Here is a 17,453-nt window from a genome sequence, read left to right as displayed (position 1 = left end):
TGAAGAATGCCACACAGACGTTCCAGCGGCTAATGGATGCGGTGGGATGCGACCTGAATTTTGCGTTCATCTATTTGGATGACATCCTCATAGCCAGCAGCAGTCATCAGGAACATCTGTCCCACCTCCGCCAGCTCTACTCCCGCCTGAGTGATTTCGGCCTCACGATCAACCCGGCCAAATGCCAGTTCAGTCTCAATACCATCGACTTCCTGGGCCACAGGATTACCAAAGATGGGGCAACACCTCTGCCCGCCAAGGTAGACGCGATCCGCCACTTTGCCCGGCCCAACACAGTCAAAGGCCTACAGGAGTTCGTTGGTATGGTGAACTTCTACCTCCGTTTCCTCCCCTCAGCAGCCTGTATCATGCGCCCTTTGTACACCCTGATGTCAGGTAAAGCCAAGGACGTTACTTGCGACGAAGAGGCCGCGGCCGCTTTTGTCAAAGCCAAGGAAGCCTTGGCAGATGCCGCGATGCTGGTGCACCCCAGAACGGACGTTCCGACCACACTCACGGTGGATGCATCCGACACAGCAGTCAGTGGGGTGCTGGAGCAACTCATCGAGGAGCGCTGGCAACCCATGGCATTCTTCAGCAAGCACCTACGACCACCTGAACTCAAGTACAGTGCTTTTGACCGGGAGCTGTTGGCACTGTATCTGGCAATCCAGCATTTCAGGTACTTCTTAGAAGGCAGGCCTTTCACCGCATTCACGGACCACAAACCTTTGACCTTCGAGTTCACGAAGGTGTCCGATCCCTGGTCGGCTCTCCAGCAGCGACATCTGTACTACATCTCCAAGTACATGACGGACATCCAACATGCCTCGGGAAAGGACGTCGCGGCGGACGCACTCTCCAGACCAGCTATCCAGGCCCTGTCCCTGGGGGTGGCCGATGCAGCACTTGCGGAGGTGCTGCAGGCAGACGACAAAATGTCCAGCTACAGGACCGCAGTCTCAGGTTTGCAGCTGCAGGACTTTCTCGTAGGCCCAGTTGAGAGGGCCCTCCTGTGCGACGTGGCTACCGGCCAACCTCGCCCCATCGTCCCGGCAGCCTGGAGGTGGCGAGTTTTCGACTCCATACACGGTTTGGTGCACCCATCTATCAGGACAACCGTCCGGCTGGTCTCCAGCAAGTTCACATCGCACGGACTTTGCAAACAGGTCAGCGAATGGGGTAGAACGTGCATGCAGTGCCAAACAGCCAAGGTGCAGCGGCACACTAAAGCCCCACCCACCAGAGGTTCGACCACATTCATGTGGATATCGTGGGCCCCCTACCAGTGTCCCGAGGAGCGTGGTACCTCCTAACGATGGTAGACCGGTTCACGAGGTGGCCAGAGGCGGTCCCGCTTACCGACACATCTGCTGATTCCTGTGCCCGTGCACTGATTGCAACCTGGGTCGCACGCTTCGGGGTACCGGCCCACATTACCTCCGACAGAAGTGCCCAGTTCACCTCCAACCTGTGGTCAGCTGTGGCCAGCCTGTTGGGAACTCAGCTACACCACACTACTGCCTACCACCCACAGTCAAACGGATTAGTGGAACATTTCCACCGTGACTTGAAGTCGGCTCTCATGGCCCGCCTGAGAGGACCTAACTGGGTGAACGAGCTTCCCTGTGGCCTGCTTGGAATTCGCACAGCACCCAAAGAGGATCTTTAAGCCTCGTCGGCCGAGTTGGTGTACGGCGCACCCCTGGTCGTCCCAGGAGCGTTCATACCAGCACCAAGGGGGCAAGAGGAAGAACCCGCAGCAGTGCTCGAAAGACTACGCAAAAGGCTCGGCAACCTGGCCCCTGTACCAACTTTACAGCATGGACAGACCCCAACCCATGTACCCAAAGACCTGCACAACTGTAAGTTTGTGTTTGTACGAAGGGCTGCACACCGGGCACTGTTACAGCGGCCATACAGGGGCCGTTCAAGGTGATCAACAACAACGGGTCCACGTACGTTCTGGACATTGGGGGGAAAAGAGGTTTTCATGGTGGACCGACTCAAACCAGCCCAAGTGGACTTGGCGCAGCCAGTCGAGGCTCAGGCACCGCGGCGCAGAGGCAGACCTCCCAAACAGAGGCTGATCCAGACTGTGGACATTGGGGGGTGTATCGACAATTGGGGGGGGGGGGGGTTATATGGCAACCCACTTTCTGCGCAAGTGAACCGGCTCACAAATAGCCAGCGCGCGGGGAGAGACTTTGGTAATGCACCTCTGACGTCATTTCCGCCCGGAGAGGGCGGGCGCTAGGGATTATGTGCCAGTGCCGCGGTTTGAATAAACTAGTCTTGAAACGACTTACAGACTGCGTGTTGTTGTCTCTAGCTCTTATTGTAGTACATTGCTACACTCTCACCTTTCAGCTGCAGAAAAGAGCCCAGTAATCCTGACCAAAGACAGCCACATGTCCTTACTGCTCACATGCCATCACCATGAACAGGTAAGGCATCAAGATCGTCACCTGACGGAGGGAGCAATCAGGGCAGCAGGACTGTGGATCTTGGGAGGCAAAACACTGATCAATTCAGTACTCCACAAATGTGTAACCTGCCGGAAACTTCAAGGGAAGCTGGAAGATCAATGTATGGCAGACCTCCCACCAGAACGCCTCAAAGCCTGCCCTCCTTTAACGTATGTGGGGCTCGATGTATTTGGTCCCTAGACCATCACCACTAGATGCACCAGAGGACAAGCAGAGAGCAAACGGTGGGCCATCATATTCAGCTGCATGAGTTTGAGAGTGGTGCACATTGAGGTAATCGAATCTTTAGATACATCCAGTTGCATTAACGCTCTCAGGCGCTTTTTTGCACTAAGAGGCCCTGAAAAACAGTTAAGATCTGATTGCAGCACAAACTTTGTTGGAGTGTCCAAGGAGCTCGGGATGGACAAAATGGATCAAAGGTACTTCAGTGAGCAGGGATGCAACTGGGAGTTCAACACACCACACGCCTCTCACACAGAAGGCTCTTGGGAGCAGATGATTGGCATCGCCAGAAGAATCCTTGATTCAATGTTTTTGCAGCAACGCACCCGACTAACCCACAAAGTACTGTGCACACTAATGGCAGAGGTCACAGCCATTATAAATGCACGACCACTCCTACCTGTGTCTTCTGACCCAGAAAACCCCTTCATACTCTCGCCATCAATGCTCCTTACGCAGAAGGCAGGAGCTCCCCCTCCACCTGGGGACTTCTCAGATAAGGACTTGTACACAAAGCAATGAAGATAGGTTCAGCCTCTTGCAAATCAGTTCTGGTCTCATTGGAAACATGAATATCTACCTTTGTTGCAACACAGATAAAAGTGGACAGAACCTCGCAGGAATCTTCAACTTGGAGATTTAGTCCTGCTCAGGGACAAGCAAATCGCCTGCAACTGCTGGCTAATGGGCAGAATCACTGCCATGTACCCTGATAAGGTTGGACATGTCAGGAAGGTTGAGTTGAAAACTACTGACCAAGGTGATGTGAAAACTTACCAAAGACCAGTTGCAGAAGTCCTTCTACTTCTACCTAAAGACTGATCTAGAGACTAAAGTTTTGTATCATGTTCATAGTGACCTTACAAAGGTCAGGCGGGGAGTGTGTTGCCCTTAAGGCATTTGTTTAGCTCTATTACATTTTCGCTTTAGTAATTTGTTTGTAATTATTTTCTAGTTAAAGTTAAGGTTGATAACTACATTGCAGTTGTTGAAGGTATGATGTATCGAGGCATGCGATGACGTCACACCCAGTTTCACTGCGTCTGGTGGGTAAATACCAGTTTGGAGAACTGGGAAGGCGGGGCCTTGTGTGTGCAGGATCAGCGCAGGAAAAGTTCCATTTCTATGCACTAAGAAACATCATAGAAGCAATGCCGTAAGTTCATATGACAGTCGATATGTTGAAGTAAAAATGTTAATGCTGATTCTGTTAAAAGTAATGATGGTTGATAAAGTTCATTTTCTTGTGCTATTGAAAGTGTTGCTGGAAAGTTTGTGTTGAAGTGTAGTTAAAGCAGTTGATGGCATAGGTAGATTCTGACTGTATGTTGTACTTCAATGAGACTTTAATGTAATATAGTTTGTTGTAGTTTTACTTTTACAAATATTTATGATGCAAATGTGATGCCAAGAAGGAAACAAATACGGTATATATTTTGTATTGTTTATCAACAGTTTTCACCATACGTTAATGTGGAAAAGTGAACAGTAAACGGTTAATCTTACTGTGATCCTGTCTTCTTTGACTACGGTTTAACTTGAGTTAGAGTTTCTACACCCTGCACGAGAACACTACAGCCCATCATGCAGCACTAACAAACCTTCCCACTATATTAGTCCCCCTCCAGTTCAGGTGCCAACCATCCTTTCTGTTCAGGTCCCACCTTCCTTGGAAGACAGCCCAATGATCTAAAAATCTTATGCATTCCCTCTTAAGCTAGGTGTTAAACTGTATAATCCTAGTTCTGACCTCACTTGCATGAACTGTATAGCAATCCTGAGATCACAACCCTGGAGCTCCTTCCCTTTTAACTTTGAACATAACTCCCTGAACTTCCTTTGCATAACCTCATCACTCATCATACCCATGTCATTGGTACCTACATGGACCATGACTTCTGGCTGTTCACCCTCCCTCTTAAAAAAGCTGAGGACTTGATCCAAGACATCCTACACCCTGGTACCCAGGAGGGAACATACCATCCAGGAATCTTGTTCTCACCCACAAATCCCCTATCACTGCAGCATGCCTCTTCTCTTCCCACTTCACTTCTGAGTGACAGAGGCAGACTTATTTCCAGAGACTGTGACTTTCCTGTTAGGTCATCATCCCAGATGGTATCCAAAGTTTTTGAGGGGATGGCCACAGTAGTACTCTACACTTGGTCCTCAACCCCCTTCCCCTTCTTGTCACCCATTATCTCCTGTGTCCTGCATCTTGGGTATAACTACCTATCTATTTGTCCTATCTATCACCCCTTCAGCCTGCCTAATGATCCAGAGTTCATCCAGTTCCAACTCCTTAATGCAGTTTGTTAGAAGCTGCAGCTGGATGTAGTCGCCTAGGATACTGATCTCCCTTTTTCCCTCATCTTGCAAGAGGAGCATTTCACTATCCTGCCTGCCCTCTCTACTGTCATAGCTGAGCAGATATGAAGAAGGGGGGAAAAAAGCATAAGCTTTTCTTTTGTTTGCTTTCTTTGACTGAAGCCTCTCTTTGCTGAAGCCTCAAAATCACCACTCTATGCCCACTCGGATGACAGCTGCTGTACTTGCCCCGCCTTCCTTTAATTTGCTCTTACTAGTCAATAACAAATACTAATTGGCTGCTGATCAAAGCTCTTTCACTGCCAGAGGTAGCTCTGCATTCTTACCAGATCCAGACAAAGTGAGGGGCACTTCTGAGAAGCAATCATGTGGATCTATGACCACAAGTTCCAACCAATAGCTGTGACATGTCAACTGTCAGTACAGCAAAGGGGACAACAGATATGAAAAAATGAACACGTTGATCAGAGTTCTCAAAAAGACACTAATATTAATGCAGCAAGTGAAAGCAATACATCCATGGAAACAATTAGCAGACCAAAAAGCAAACACGAGTAAATCTGCAGACGCTGGAAATCCAAGCAACACATACAAAATGTTGGTGGAACACAGCAGGCCAGGCAGCTTCTATAGGGAGAAGCATTGATGACATTACGGTCCGAGACCCTACCTCATAGACTCATTGAAAGGTGGTGAGTGAACAAGACCCTGTATTTGCTCATTACAATTGAAGTTAATGTAGATATCTTTATTGGAAAGGATTATTGTTCCTTGCAGGTTTATGAGGGCATACTATTGTGTTTGTTTTTCTTTAAAGGGGGAAGATGTGTTATTATGTGTATACATAAGAAATAAATTCAGTTCCCAGTGGTCAATGAAGGCGGTTCATCCCAGAACTGGAAGTGATTATGGTGAGCTGGTCACACATGCTCAGTGTTGAACAGACTGGAGGAATAAAATTGTTCTAGCATTTACCCACACTAGGTTTGTTTTTATTAAGAACAAAGATAACATATACAGCCCAATTCTTCACAAGAAAGCCCTCCCCGCCATTGTGCACCTCTACAAGGATCGTTGCCACTAGAATGCAACATCCACCATCCAGGTCATGCTCTCTTCTTGCCGCAGCTGTCGGGAAGGAGGTACACAAGCATTAGGTCTCACAGCACCATGTTCATGAACAGTTATTCCTTTTCAACAATCCTGAACCACCAAGAATAACCTCTCTCATCCCAACACTGAAGTGATTCCGCAACCGATGGACTCACTTTTAAGGACTCTACAACTCATATTCTCAGTATTATTGTTTATTTATTATCTTTATTTGCATGACTTGTATTATTTTCCAGATTGGTTTATCATCTTTATGTGCAGTTTTATATCGACTCTGTTTATAAAGACTCGATATAAATAAATTTATAAAGACTGTTATAAGTCTTTGAATGGTACTTTTACTATGAATAACTGCAAGAAAATAAATCTCAAGGTAAAACTATGAGGAGACATATACATACTGTACTTTGATAATAAATTTACTTTGAACTTTTTAAGTGTTGTGCAGTCCATACATTCACAATTTTATCAGTTACTGTATATACACTGGCCGTGTTAACATATTCTGTTCACAGAGCACCATTGCCTTTCTGGAATAACACAACCTTCGAGCGTTTGAGAAGCTTCTACAAAGGCCTTAGTCCCTCAATGTCTCGTAGCAGAAGCACATTGGACTGCAGTCCTTTACCACAAAGCCTCAGCATTGTCTGAACTGACCTCCAGTATATCCCTTAGCCTGCGGTCTGGAAAGTGTACATTGGCAGCATTCCCTTACAGACATTTTGCTTTGTGCTGAAAGATCAACAAGATTCAGGCAGGCAAAAGAGCATCTTTCATCACGTAGATGATCTTCCAACAGCACTTACGATTTGTCATGGTATGTGTCCCTGAGATCAGAGTGTTCTCTGCTACACACCACTTGGAATAGACAATGAAATATCCTCTTCTAGGCCTTCGTAGCAAATGCAGAGTCCGCAGGCTGACCAGCTCATTCTCATTGTAATCATCTAAAATGCAGAGCATGAGATTATGACCAAACCGGAAAATTTCTGACAGGGAAAGCCTCTCCCATACCAGTTGAGCAAGTTGAAGTACCTGTTAGTGAATTCTGCTGATGATTTGGACTATGCGCTCAGAGAACCACCCCAGAGAATCCAATGTGGCTTTGTCCCAGACTGCCTGCAGGACTTGCAGCCAAAGGTGGTTTATCAAAAGAACTTTCCCACAAAGAACAGATAGTGTCAGGGCCACACCCATCCTTCACAACAGTATAGACTGGTGGAGGTTCAGCATGTAGTGTTACTTACCTGATGCAGCCACACAGAAAGGTGTTTAGATTGAGTGCAATGCTGAGTACGCTTTTACCTTCATTGTCCTGGGAACTTGTGTACTGTGAACCATTGGTCCCATTACATCTTGGATCCAGTTGAACAACAAATAGCTTTGATGATTATTATAGCAGTAATCACCAACAGCATCTTGTATCTGATGACCAAGAGTTAGTGAGATGGTCAGCCACTCCCTCAGTACCAGCTATCGTGTAACCTTGCCTTTCTGTTCCATCTATTTTTCGTTACTCGACTCAGGTTATCGAGGCAAGCAACCAAATGCATTAGAAAACCTTGCGAACTATTCTGCTAAAAGTGCTTCAGACCACAACTGTACCTCATCCTCCGGCTTCAACGCACCCCGCCCCCTCGTCGGCAAGTCCGCGCGCGCATGCGCAACCGCCCCCTTACCAGGAAGTGAGGTGGAAATTGGAGCGCGAGCCGCCGGGAACATCCGGCGGTGCTAACGGCTTGGCGAACATGAACAGCCGGCTGCAGGAGATACGGGAGCGGCAAAAGCTGCGCCGGCAGCTCTTGGCTCAGCAGGTAAGAGCGGGGGAAAACTCCTCGTGTCACGGAGGGACTTGCTATTCCGCCTCTCCCTCGCCCCACGCCCGGAGTATGGGTCCCCCACTCGGGCCTGCATTCCCTCGCCAGATCCGGCATGGGCATAGTCCGCCAGAGGGATGTTGCCGTAACCCCTCCAGAACTCAGGTTCCTAAGAGGGAGAGGCTAAAATCTAATGTACTGGTAACTTCAGAGACATGAAATAGCATCAGATTCAGATTTGTTTCCCATTCAGCTTTATTTATCTCATGTACATGTCGCTACACATTCCGATACCAACATAATAAGCCCACAATGTTCGACACAGTGTAACACAAGCAGCAGCAACGACAAGCAATATAACAGCAAAGCAAGCCTCTTTCTTTCAGAAAACGAGGTGCAAAGGAACTCAAGATTATTAAATATTGTAGGTTGAGTAAAAGGTAATGAAGGCAAATACAATGTTAACTTTGAAAGGACTAGAATGTAAAAACAGAAATGTAATGTTGAGATTTTATAAGGGCAGACTGTACTTGCAGTATAGTGAGCAGTTTTGGACTCCATATCTAAGAAAGGATGTGCTGTCATTGGAGAGGGACCAAAGGCAGTTCATGAGATGATTCCTGGAAAGAGGAGAGATTGATGGCTCTGTGCCTGTACCTGATAGCGTTCAGAAGGATGAGGTGGGATCTTATTGAAACCTACCGAATATTGAAAGGCCTAGTTAAAGTGGATGGGAAGAGGATACTTCCAATAGTGGGAGAGTTTTGAGCTAGAGGGCACAACCTCAGAAAAGGGTGTCATTTTAGAACAGAGATGAGGAGAAATTTCTTTAGCCAGAGGGTGTGAATCTGTGGAATTCATTGTCACAGATGACTGTGAAGTCCAAGTCAGTGGGTATATTTAAAATTGAGGTTGATGGGTTCTTGATTAATCAGGGCTTCAAAAGTTGTGGGAAGAAGGCTGAGGAATGGGGGGAGAGGACAAATCAGCCATGATGGAATGGCAGAGCAAACTCATGACGCCAAATGGCTTAATTCTTTTCTCGTGTCTTATGGCTTGGCACCCTGAGAGGTGATCCCGCAGGTCCAGGGGGCTCCTAATTAGAGCTGTAGTTAAAGCATCATTGGACCTGGGCTCAGGGACGCTTTAGAAGTTGGATTTAGTTGTAATTCAACTTTGTTAATTTTCCTTGCCTTGTCTGTACAATCGGAGTTTCTCATCTAGTTCTGTTGATAGTGGAAGAGGAGAAACGCAAATTTATGTAACTTAATCAGGCACAATGTTGCAGGTGTTCAAAAATGAAAATAGCACTTTTAAAAATAAATGGGAAAGCAATGGACAGGCAAGTGACAGCATTACAGATCAATCAGAACACTGTCACTTGGTGTGTAGATAGAAAATGTTGAAAATACTTAGCAAGTTGGTCAAATTCCATAGAGTGTTGTGATGAAAGATCATGAGAGTGAAATGTTAATTCCTTTCCTCTATCTCAAGACGCAGTATATCATCAGCAAATGTAGCATTTACATTTTTTTCAGATTTACATTATGTGTAGTTTTGCTTTGGGAATGCTTCACTAATGGTGGACTGGAAGTTGTCAGTTCACACTAGTGACACTCTTTACGAAGGTTATAGTGCAAGTGTTGTTTTTAATGTATTGCTATTGAGCTGTTAAGATACTGCCCAGAAGAAGGCAATGGCAAATCACTTCTATAGAAAAATTTGACAGGGGCAATCATGCTCATGGAAAATCTTTGATTGTCCACGTCATATGGCCCAGCAGATAATGAATAAAAGGGGCTGTACTTATTTTGTACTTGAGATGTAGATATGATTCCTGATCTAATTCAAAAATGGTCTTGTTAGGCAGTTTTACAAATCAAGAGGACAACCTGGTTTTTCACTTAATACTGGTCATGTAACTTGTACATTTAATCTTAATATTCCAAAAAATATGTTCCTCAATGTGATGATCATTAAAGCTTCATTAGGAATGTATAAGCTAGCTTAGCTGGAGGATGAAAACCTGCAGGGGGATTCAAGAAAGTGAGAAACAAGCAGGAAGTAGATGTTAAAAAAGAGATGAGGGCAATTGATAATCTAGAAAGAACACTTAAAATGGAAAAAGAGATGGTGTGGTATTGATTAGGGAAGAGATCAGATTACTGGTATCAAATGGACTTGGTTCAGCAGATTATGATATAAAATTTGAATCAATTCGGGTGCCAAGAATTAGCAAAGGACAGAACACATTGATTAGTGCTTATTTGCAGACTTCCAAATGGTAACTGTAATAAGACCATAAGACTGTAAGATATAGGAGCAGAAGTAGGCCATTCAGCCCATCGAGTCTGCTCTGCCATTCAGTCATGACTGATCCAATTCTTCCAGTCATCTCAAATCTCCTGCCTTCTCCCCATACTTTTGATGCCCTGACTAATCAGGAACCTATCTGTCTCTGCCTTACATGCACCCAATGACTTGGCCTCCAAAGCCATTTGTGGCGACAAATTCTGCAGATTTACCACCCTCTGACTAAAGTAATTTCTCAGCATCTTTTCTAAATGGACGTCCTTCAATCCTAAAGTCGTGCCCTCTTGTCCGAGACTCCCCTACCATGGGAAATAACTTTGTCATATCTAATCTGTTCAGGCCTTATAGCATTCGGAATGTTTCTATGATATTCCTCCCCCCCCACCTCATTCTCCTGAACTCCAGGAAATACGGCCTCATATGGTAACCCTGCCATTCCTGGAATCATTCTGGTGAATCTTCTCTGAACCCTGTCTAATGTCAGTATATATTGGATGTGGCATGAATTAGGAAAAGTCAAGGTGCATATAGAACATAGAACAGTACAGAACAGGAACATGCCCTTCAGCCCACAATGTCGTATAAAAAAGGATCCCTTCAACCTACACAATGTCCATATCCCTCCATCTTTCTCACATTCATGTGCCTGTCTAAACGTCTCTTAAAAGGCTCTAATGTATTTTTCTCTACCACGATACCAGGCAGCCTGAGTTAAAAAAAAAACTTGCTCCTTATATCCCCTTTGAACTTGCTCCCCTCACCTTCGGTGTGTGCCTTCTGGCAGGAATGATACCACATGGGGCTTTAATCTACATAGATTGAGTTGGAGCATGCCCATTTCTTTCTGTTTGCACCATAAGTTTATCTGCCATATTTTTAATGATGCATATGTAAAATTGGGAAACTGTTCTCATTTCTATACTTTGATCCCACTGGATTTTGTTGCTATTCTATTTAATTTCACTCAACAAATCAAGTTACGTTCAATAAGTTAATAAGGTAATAGCTTTCTCGGTCAAGACATTGAGGAAACAGGCAGGGTGGAGACTATTTTTGCACAGGAGTTTGTCTACAAAGTTAGACACATGGATACACTGTTATAGATTGAGAATTGACTTGGACAGGAAGTAAAGAGTGGAAAGAAGGAGAATCTTCTCAGATTGGCAAATTGATGAATGGGCTACTGAAGCAATTAGTGCTTGGGCTGGAGGCATTCACAATCCATAGCAACAATTTGGCTGAGGTAATCAGATAACATCTTGCCAATGTTGTTTATGATAAACCAGGTAGGTCTGGAGGAGAATGTAAATAGGGTGAGTACACTTAAGTGAATGTCAAGCACCTGCCAAATGTCATTATCCTTCAAGGTGCCTAAAACAGAAAGCTGAACTATATTTTTTATATGCAGAGATTGGGTACTATTAAATTAGAAATAACTTAACCAAATGATCACTGAAAGTCAACATCCAGGTATAACAATGATCAGGAAAGAAAATGTTATGTTGGCTTTTACTAGAAGATTTGCATACAAGAATATGGAGGCATTACTATTGTACAGGTCCTTAAATAATTAACTAGAGTCTTGTGTATAATTTTAGTCCTTTCATTTAAGAAAAGGTGCACATGAGTTCTGGAGGTGGTGAGTTTGCTGTATATGGAGAGATGAAGATGCTTTAGAGTTACAAGAATGTCCCTCCTGCTAAGTGTTGTTTGTTTCAATATTGGATGCTCTTTATTTCAACATTGACCATTCTGATCACTTGCACTGAAATGGACTTTTTTTGTTCAAATTCCTTTTTTTCTTGTACAAAATGTGTGCAATTTGCTTTTTTTTGCTTGTGAATGCTGCTTATACTATGCTCCTGTGATACTGCTGTAAGGAGATTATTGCATTTGCGTCTGTGCATACCCCTACTTACATGTGACATAGTGAAATCGAACATGTACTGATCTATTTGGTTAATACTAGAAATGGCAGACATACTTGAAATGGAAAGCCTATCACAGTGAATGAATGAGTCTCTGTCGGTCAGGTTGCTTCCTAGCTGTCTAGATACATAAATATGATATGGAGAGCAAGCTGTTGTCCCTGTAGCAAGTTCTCATCTCCACACATCTGATGAACCAAAAGGAAGGGCAGAGACCAATCCATTTTAGTACCAGCAGCATCACCGGAGTTGCCAGTCAGTGTTGAACTCAATGTAGGGCAGCCTTAGGGACTCCAGCTCTAGATTCTCTGGGTTTACTCCCCAAACCTTCCCCATAGGCAGTGGAGGTTTGAGATCAGAGTTTTCCTTCTACCATGGTTGATGAGACCCATCTGCTCAAAGTGACTGGTTTTTAACGTGCCGGTAACTTGCCTTTGCCCCTTTTGTCAGTATGAGTAGTTCTGTCCGGCTTAGTAGCTAAGCCACATGTGAAAGCCAGGAGCTGGACTTGTTTGGCAGAGGTTATTTGAGGCACACCATTGGGAGCATTTAATATGTAGTTGGAGCTTGTTCCCATTACCACCCCCCCGGCTATAACAACCCTAATCAACCAATCACAGTGACTACTAACAATGCTTTCACTATTGCTTTGTATTGCAAGTTCTATGTGTGTCTTTTGTGTTGTCTTTCGCTATTTGTATAACCATCCTCACTTTTTTAGCTATGCCTGCCCTGAAATTTTGTGTGTTCCACAGAATATCTGATGTCAATAAACAAATCATGTTGGAGACCTGGCTCCTGATTACATTTCTTACAATTAATTGGCTCTTTAATCACAATTCAGAACCAAGAATCTTCATATTAGTTGAAGCATTTTTATCTAATATGGTGTAATTAGAATCATCGAGAAATGCATCATATAGTCTCATAGCTCCAGCAATGTGTTCAGCAGTGACTTTGGGTGCTGTCTGTGGAAATCACACATTCCACCCATGACCCTGTGGGGTCCCAATACACTTACTCCCATGTCTCAAAGTTATGCTATTTGAGCGGTTAACTGAACTTCAATTTAACTTCAGAGTTAATGGCAAGAAATTAAGAGTGGAGTTGGGAGGTCTTGCTTTGCCTAATTAAAAAATGTATTATTGGGCTGTTAATATATGTTATGTGTGTTTCTGGTTGTATCGGGCAGATAAAAATAACGACCACCTTGGGCTGATTTGGAATTGAATGCTGTGAAACAGTTCCACTTAACTTTGTTATTAGGAGCTTCTTTACCTGTACAACTGGCCAAAATTACTAATTTAAATTTATACCCTGTGATTAAGCAGTCATTACAAATTTGGTTCCAGTTTTGTAATTTTTTTAATCTTAAGAAATTTAAACTTTTTAGTTTAATTTATCAAAATTATTTATTTAAACCTTCATTAAGTGATCCTACTTTTCTTCTTTGGAGTATTAAAGAAGTTTATTTCTTCATGGATCTGTTCCAAGATGGCCGATTGATGTCTTTTGAGAAATTAGTAACTAAATACTCTCTCACGTATTTACATTTTCTGCAATATCTTCAGGTCAGACACAAGAATATTTAAGTAATTTTCCATATATACAGGATTCTGACCTGTTAGATATTATCTTAAGAATGAACCCTTTAGTGAAAGGTTTTATTGGGAAAATTTATAATTTATTGTTTCAACAGTACTTAAGATTAAACAAGATTGGGAGAGAGAGTTTAACATGATCTTGATATCAGAGGATTGGTTGTGGATTTTGAAGTTGGTTAACTCTTCTTCAATCCGTGCCAGCCTTTAATTTAAAATTGTACATCATTACTATTTGACAAAGGAGAGACTGTCTAAAATGTTTCCTAATGTTGATAGGCAGTGTGACAGATGTAAAACAGAGACGGCCACATTGACACATATGTTTTGGTCGTGTTCTGTATTGAAGCATGTTTGGAAATCTATTTTCTCTACAATTTTTAAAGTTTTAAAAATTAATTTACAATCTAATAGATTGACAGTCTTATTTGGTATAATCCCTCAATATATTCATAGTATTCCTCTATTAGACCAACATGTAATTGCATTCGTTACATTATTGGCCAGAAGGGCTATTTTGTTGAAATGGAAAGATGCTTCTGCTCCTACTTTGATACAATGGTTCTCTCAGGTGATGCTATGTCTTAGTTTGGAGAAAATCAGAAGTCGAACTTTTGATCCTCGATTTGATTTTGAGAAAAGGTGGGGTTCATTTGCCTGCTACTATCATTTGATTTGAGTTAATTAATATGATTTCCTTCTGATTTTTGTTTAAATGGATTTGAGTTGGCAGATTGATGTTTTTCTTATATGGAAGCTTGTACGATGCATAACTCCGGGGTTGTGCTCCCAATGGTTTTTTTTCGGTGTTTTTTTTTAGTTACTAGTGTTTTTTTCTCTTAGTTAATAGGAGTTCTTTTTTTTCTTTCTTTTTTCAAAAAAAATTCTTAATACTTTATTTTTCTTCTTATTTTTGATATATTGCTTAGCTTTGTTAATCAGTTATTTGCTAATTTAATTCTTCGTTGTACATAATGACATATTGACTTGATTACTTTAATGTTTTTTTTATTGATCTTCAATAATAATAAAAAAGATTTTAAAAAACAAAAAAAAACTAAGAGTGGAGTTGATGGGCCCATGAGAGAGCAGTACAGGGAATGAAGTGAGACTGAGAGACTTGGCTAAATGTGACAAAATTTCACATGAAGCGTATTTTATAAGACTTGGTGAAACTCAGGTCAGGCAACATCTAAAGAGGGGAATAACAGTCAAATTAATTTTATTGTCATTTAACTATACTTAGGTACATAATGTATATAACCGTTATAGGTATATTGAAATGATATTTCTCCGAACCAGGGTGCAAAACACTGTAGTACACAACACACAGTAAGAATAAAGTCTACAGATTAATCAGTGACTCTTTGAATATGATGCAGCAGGGAGTTCGGAAGCCTATTGCCCTAGGGAAAGAAACTGTTTCCCATCCTGACCGTACTTGTTTTTATGCATTGTAGTCTCTTGCCTAATGGTGGAAAATCAAAGAGGATGCTGGATGGATGAGTGGGATCTTTGATAGTACTAACAGCCCTGCGTATGTAGCGCTCCTGATAAATATCCGCAATGGATGGTAGGGAGACTGCTATGATCCTCTGAGCTGTTCTCACAGTCCTTTGTAAGGACTTTCATTGCTCAGCTGCTCCCATACCAGATAGAGATGCAACTTGTCAGGCTTCTCTCAATGGTGCTCCTGTAAAATGCTTGAGATGGGGGGAGAGAATCGGGAGTTTCAAGATGGCGACGTAAGCATCTGCCTTTTAGGCGCTCTTTATTTTTTTAACTATAATCACCCTTTAATTAGATCTTTTCGAACTTAATCATATGAGTTGCTACCTTTGATTGACCCTTTTTTCCTAAAATAATAGTTGATCTAATCTTGTCAAACCTAAAATGGCTACAAGTAAGAAATCGGCTAAGGATCCTGTATCCATCGACGCAATTTCTGGTCTTTTGGACATTAAACTGGATGTTAAATTTGCGGGTATGGAAGGTAAATTGGACAATAAACTGGATGCTAAATTTGCGGGTCTGGAAGGCAGACTAGAAGGTAAATTGGACAGTAAACTGTTAAGTTTGGAAAGGAGGATTACTACGAAAATATCCGATTTTGAAGGAGTTGTTAAATCGCTTGAAACTAAGTTTCAGTCGCAGGCGTTAGTGGTTCAGCAGCTTGGAAATAAGATCACGACTCTTGAACAATCAATTTGTGAAAAAGCACGTACAATTGAAGTGTTAGAGAAGAAGATAGAGTCGACTGCTAAAACTTTAGATCAGTATAAGTTTAAAATTACTGATCTTGAAAATCGTTCTCGCAGACAGAATTTGCGCATCATCGGAATTCCCGAAAAAGTTGAGTCCGGTGATTTAACTGAATTTTTCTCTAAATTACTGTGGGAAATTTTCGGTGGTGAAGGTTTGAAAAATGAACCTGTTATCGACCGCGCTCACAGAGTTGCGAGGCTTTCGTCTGTGTCTGATAAACCACGAGCAGTGATTGTTCGCCTTCATTATCCTCGTGAGAAAGAGCTTCTAATTCGGTTAGCTCGTAAAAAAGGTATGATCTCCTTCAAAAATTACTCATTTCGAATTGTTGAGGACTATTCGTATGAAGTAATGAAAGCCAGGATCGCTTTTAAACCAGTGATGGCAGAGATTCATTCGATTGGATTTAAACAAGCTTTAATGTATCCAGCGAAGCTTAGAATGGTGCTGCCCGACAACAGTCTACACTTTTTTAACACTCCTGAAGAAGCGAAGAAATTTGTTGAAGAATATCGATCCTCTAGTGCAACTTGAACTATGAGTTACATTGAAGATTTTTTTTTTGGAGAGAGGATGCCATTTCATTTTAAGTTTTAACCCTGGAAGTTGGGTTATAACTTTTTATTTTGAACTATGGGTCTGGGTCTTTTTTTTTACTACTATTATTATTGCTTATAGATGCTGTTTTAATTTTTATAATATCCTTCTTTATACACGTTTGTATTTTGTAATAATGAATTATTTTTTCAAAATGTCGTTTCTTCTTCCCATAAGTCTTTACTTTTTATAAGCGTTTATTTGCTTGCCTGTATTTAGAAATGGAACAAAGGTTTTGAATTCTTTTTTTTAGTCTTTTTTTTATATATGTTGTAGTGTCTATTAAATCCTTTTTTAAAAAAAAATTCTATTTTGATAACTTTTTTTTACTAAATTTTCTTATTAGATTGCTGAATTTATATTCATATTTTGTAATATGGCTTTCTCAAAATGTCGTTTCTTCTTCCCATAAGTCTTGGCTTGTGAAACGTCATCTTTGTATCTGAATATGGAATTTCTTTTTTAAAGGTGTATCACATTTTTAAACTTTAATGTTCATTTTTTTTATTATTAATGATTTTTCTGGTTTTACTATTTTAGTTTTTTTTTTGACTTGTCTGATATGTATGTGTATGTATATATATATATATATATATATATATATTTTTTTTTGCAACTCTATATTTTAATTAGGGTGTTATATAGTTTTTTCTTAAAAAATTTTCTTATGGAGCTGCCATCTTGAAATGGGGGTAATATTAGTATTAGTTTATGCGCCTGCCGCTTGGCTTTCTTTCAAAGGGTGGGGGGAGGGGGGAGGGATCTTTTTTCATGCTT

The 17,453-nt window shown here is 42.0% G+C and overlaps 1 protein-coding gene and 1 long non-coding RNA gene across 3 annotated transcripts in view; one reads left to right on the top strand and one right to left on the bottom strand.

Moving 5' to 3' along the window:
• Positions 1-5,639: 5,639 nt before the first annotated feature.
• LOC132404561 (uncharacterized) lies at positions 5,640-7,828 on the bottom strand. Its single transcript, XR_009515580.1, has 3 exons — positions 7,761-7,828; positions 6,962-7,102; positions 5,640-6,170 (listed from the first exon to the last, which is right to left on the bottom strand). It is a non-coding gene; the product is annotated as an uncharacterized LOC132404561 (long non-coding RNA).
• A 12-nt stretch (positions 7,829-7,840) lies between these two features.
• mettl14 (methyltransferase 14, N6-adenosine-methyltransferase subunit) overlaps positions 7,841-17,453 on the top strand; it is an 81,244-nt gene continuing 71,631 nt past the window's right edge. For both annotated transcript variants that reach the window (XM_059988771.1, XM_059988770.1), the window contains exon 1: positions 7,841-7,969. In XM_059988771.1, coding sequence (XP_059844754.1) covers positions 7,904-7,969 — 66 coding nt within the window. In that variant the 5' untranslated portion in view covers positions 7,841-7,903. The remainder of the gene's footprint in view (positions 7,970-17,453) is intronic.

The sequence above is a fragment of the Hypanus sabinus genome, chromosome 14, assembly GCF_030144855.1.
Source record: "Hypanus sabinus isolate sHypSab1 chromosome 14, sHypSab1.hap1, whole genome shotgun sequence".
NCBI classification, from domain to species: Eukaryota; Metazoa; Chordata; class Chondrichthyes; order Myliobatiformes; family Dasyatidae; genus Hypanus; species Hypanus sabinus.
The sequence above is the reverse complement of the archived record's forward strand: the minus strand, read 5'-3'. Positions and strand labels throughout refer to the sequence as shown.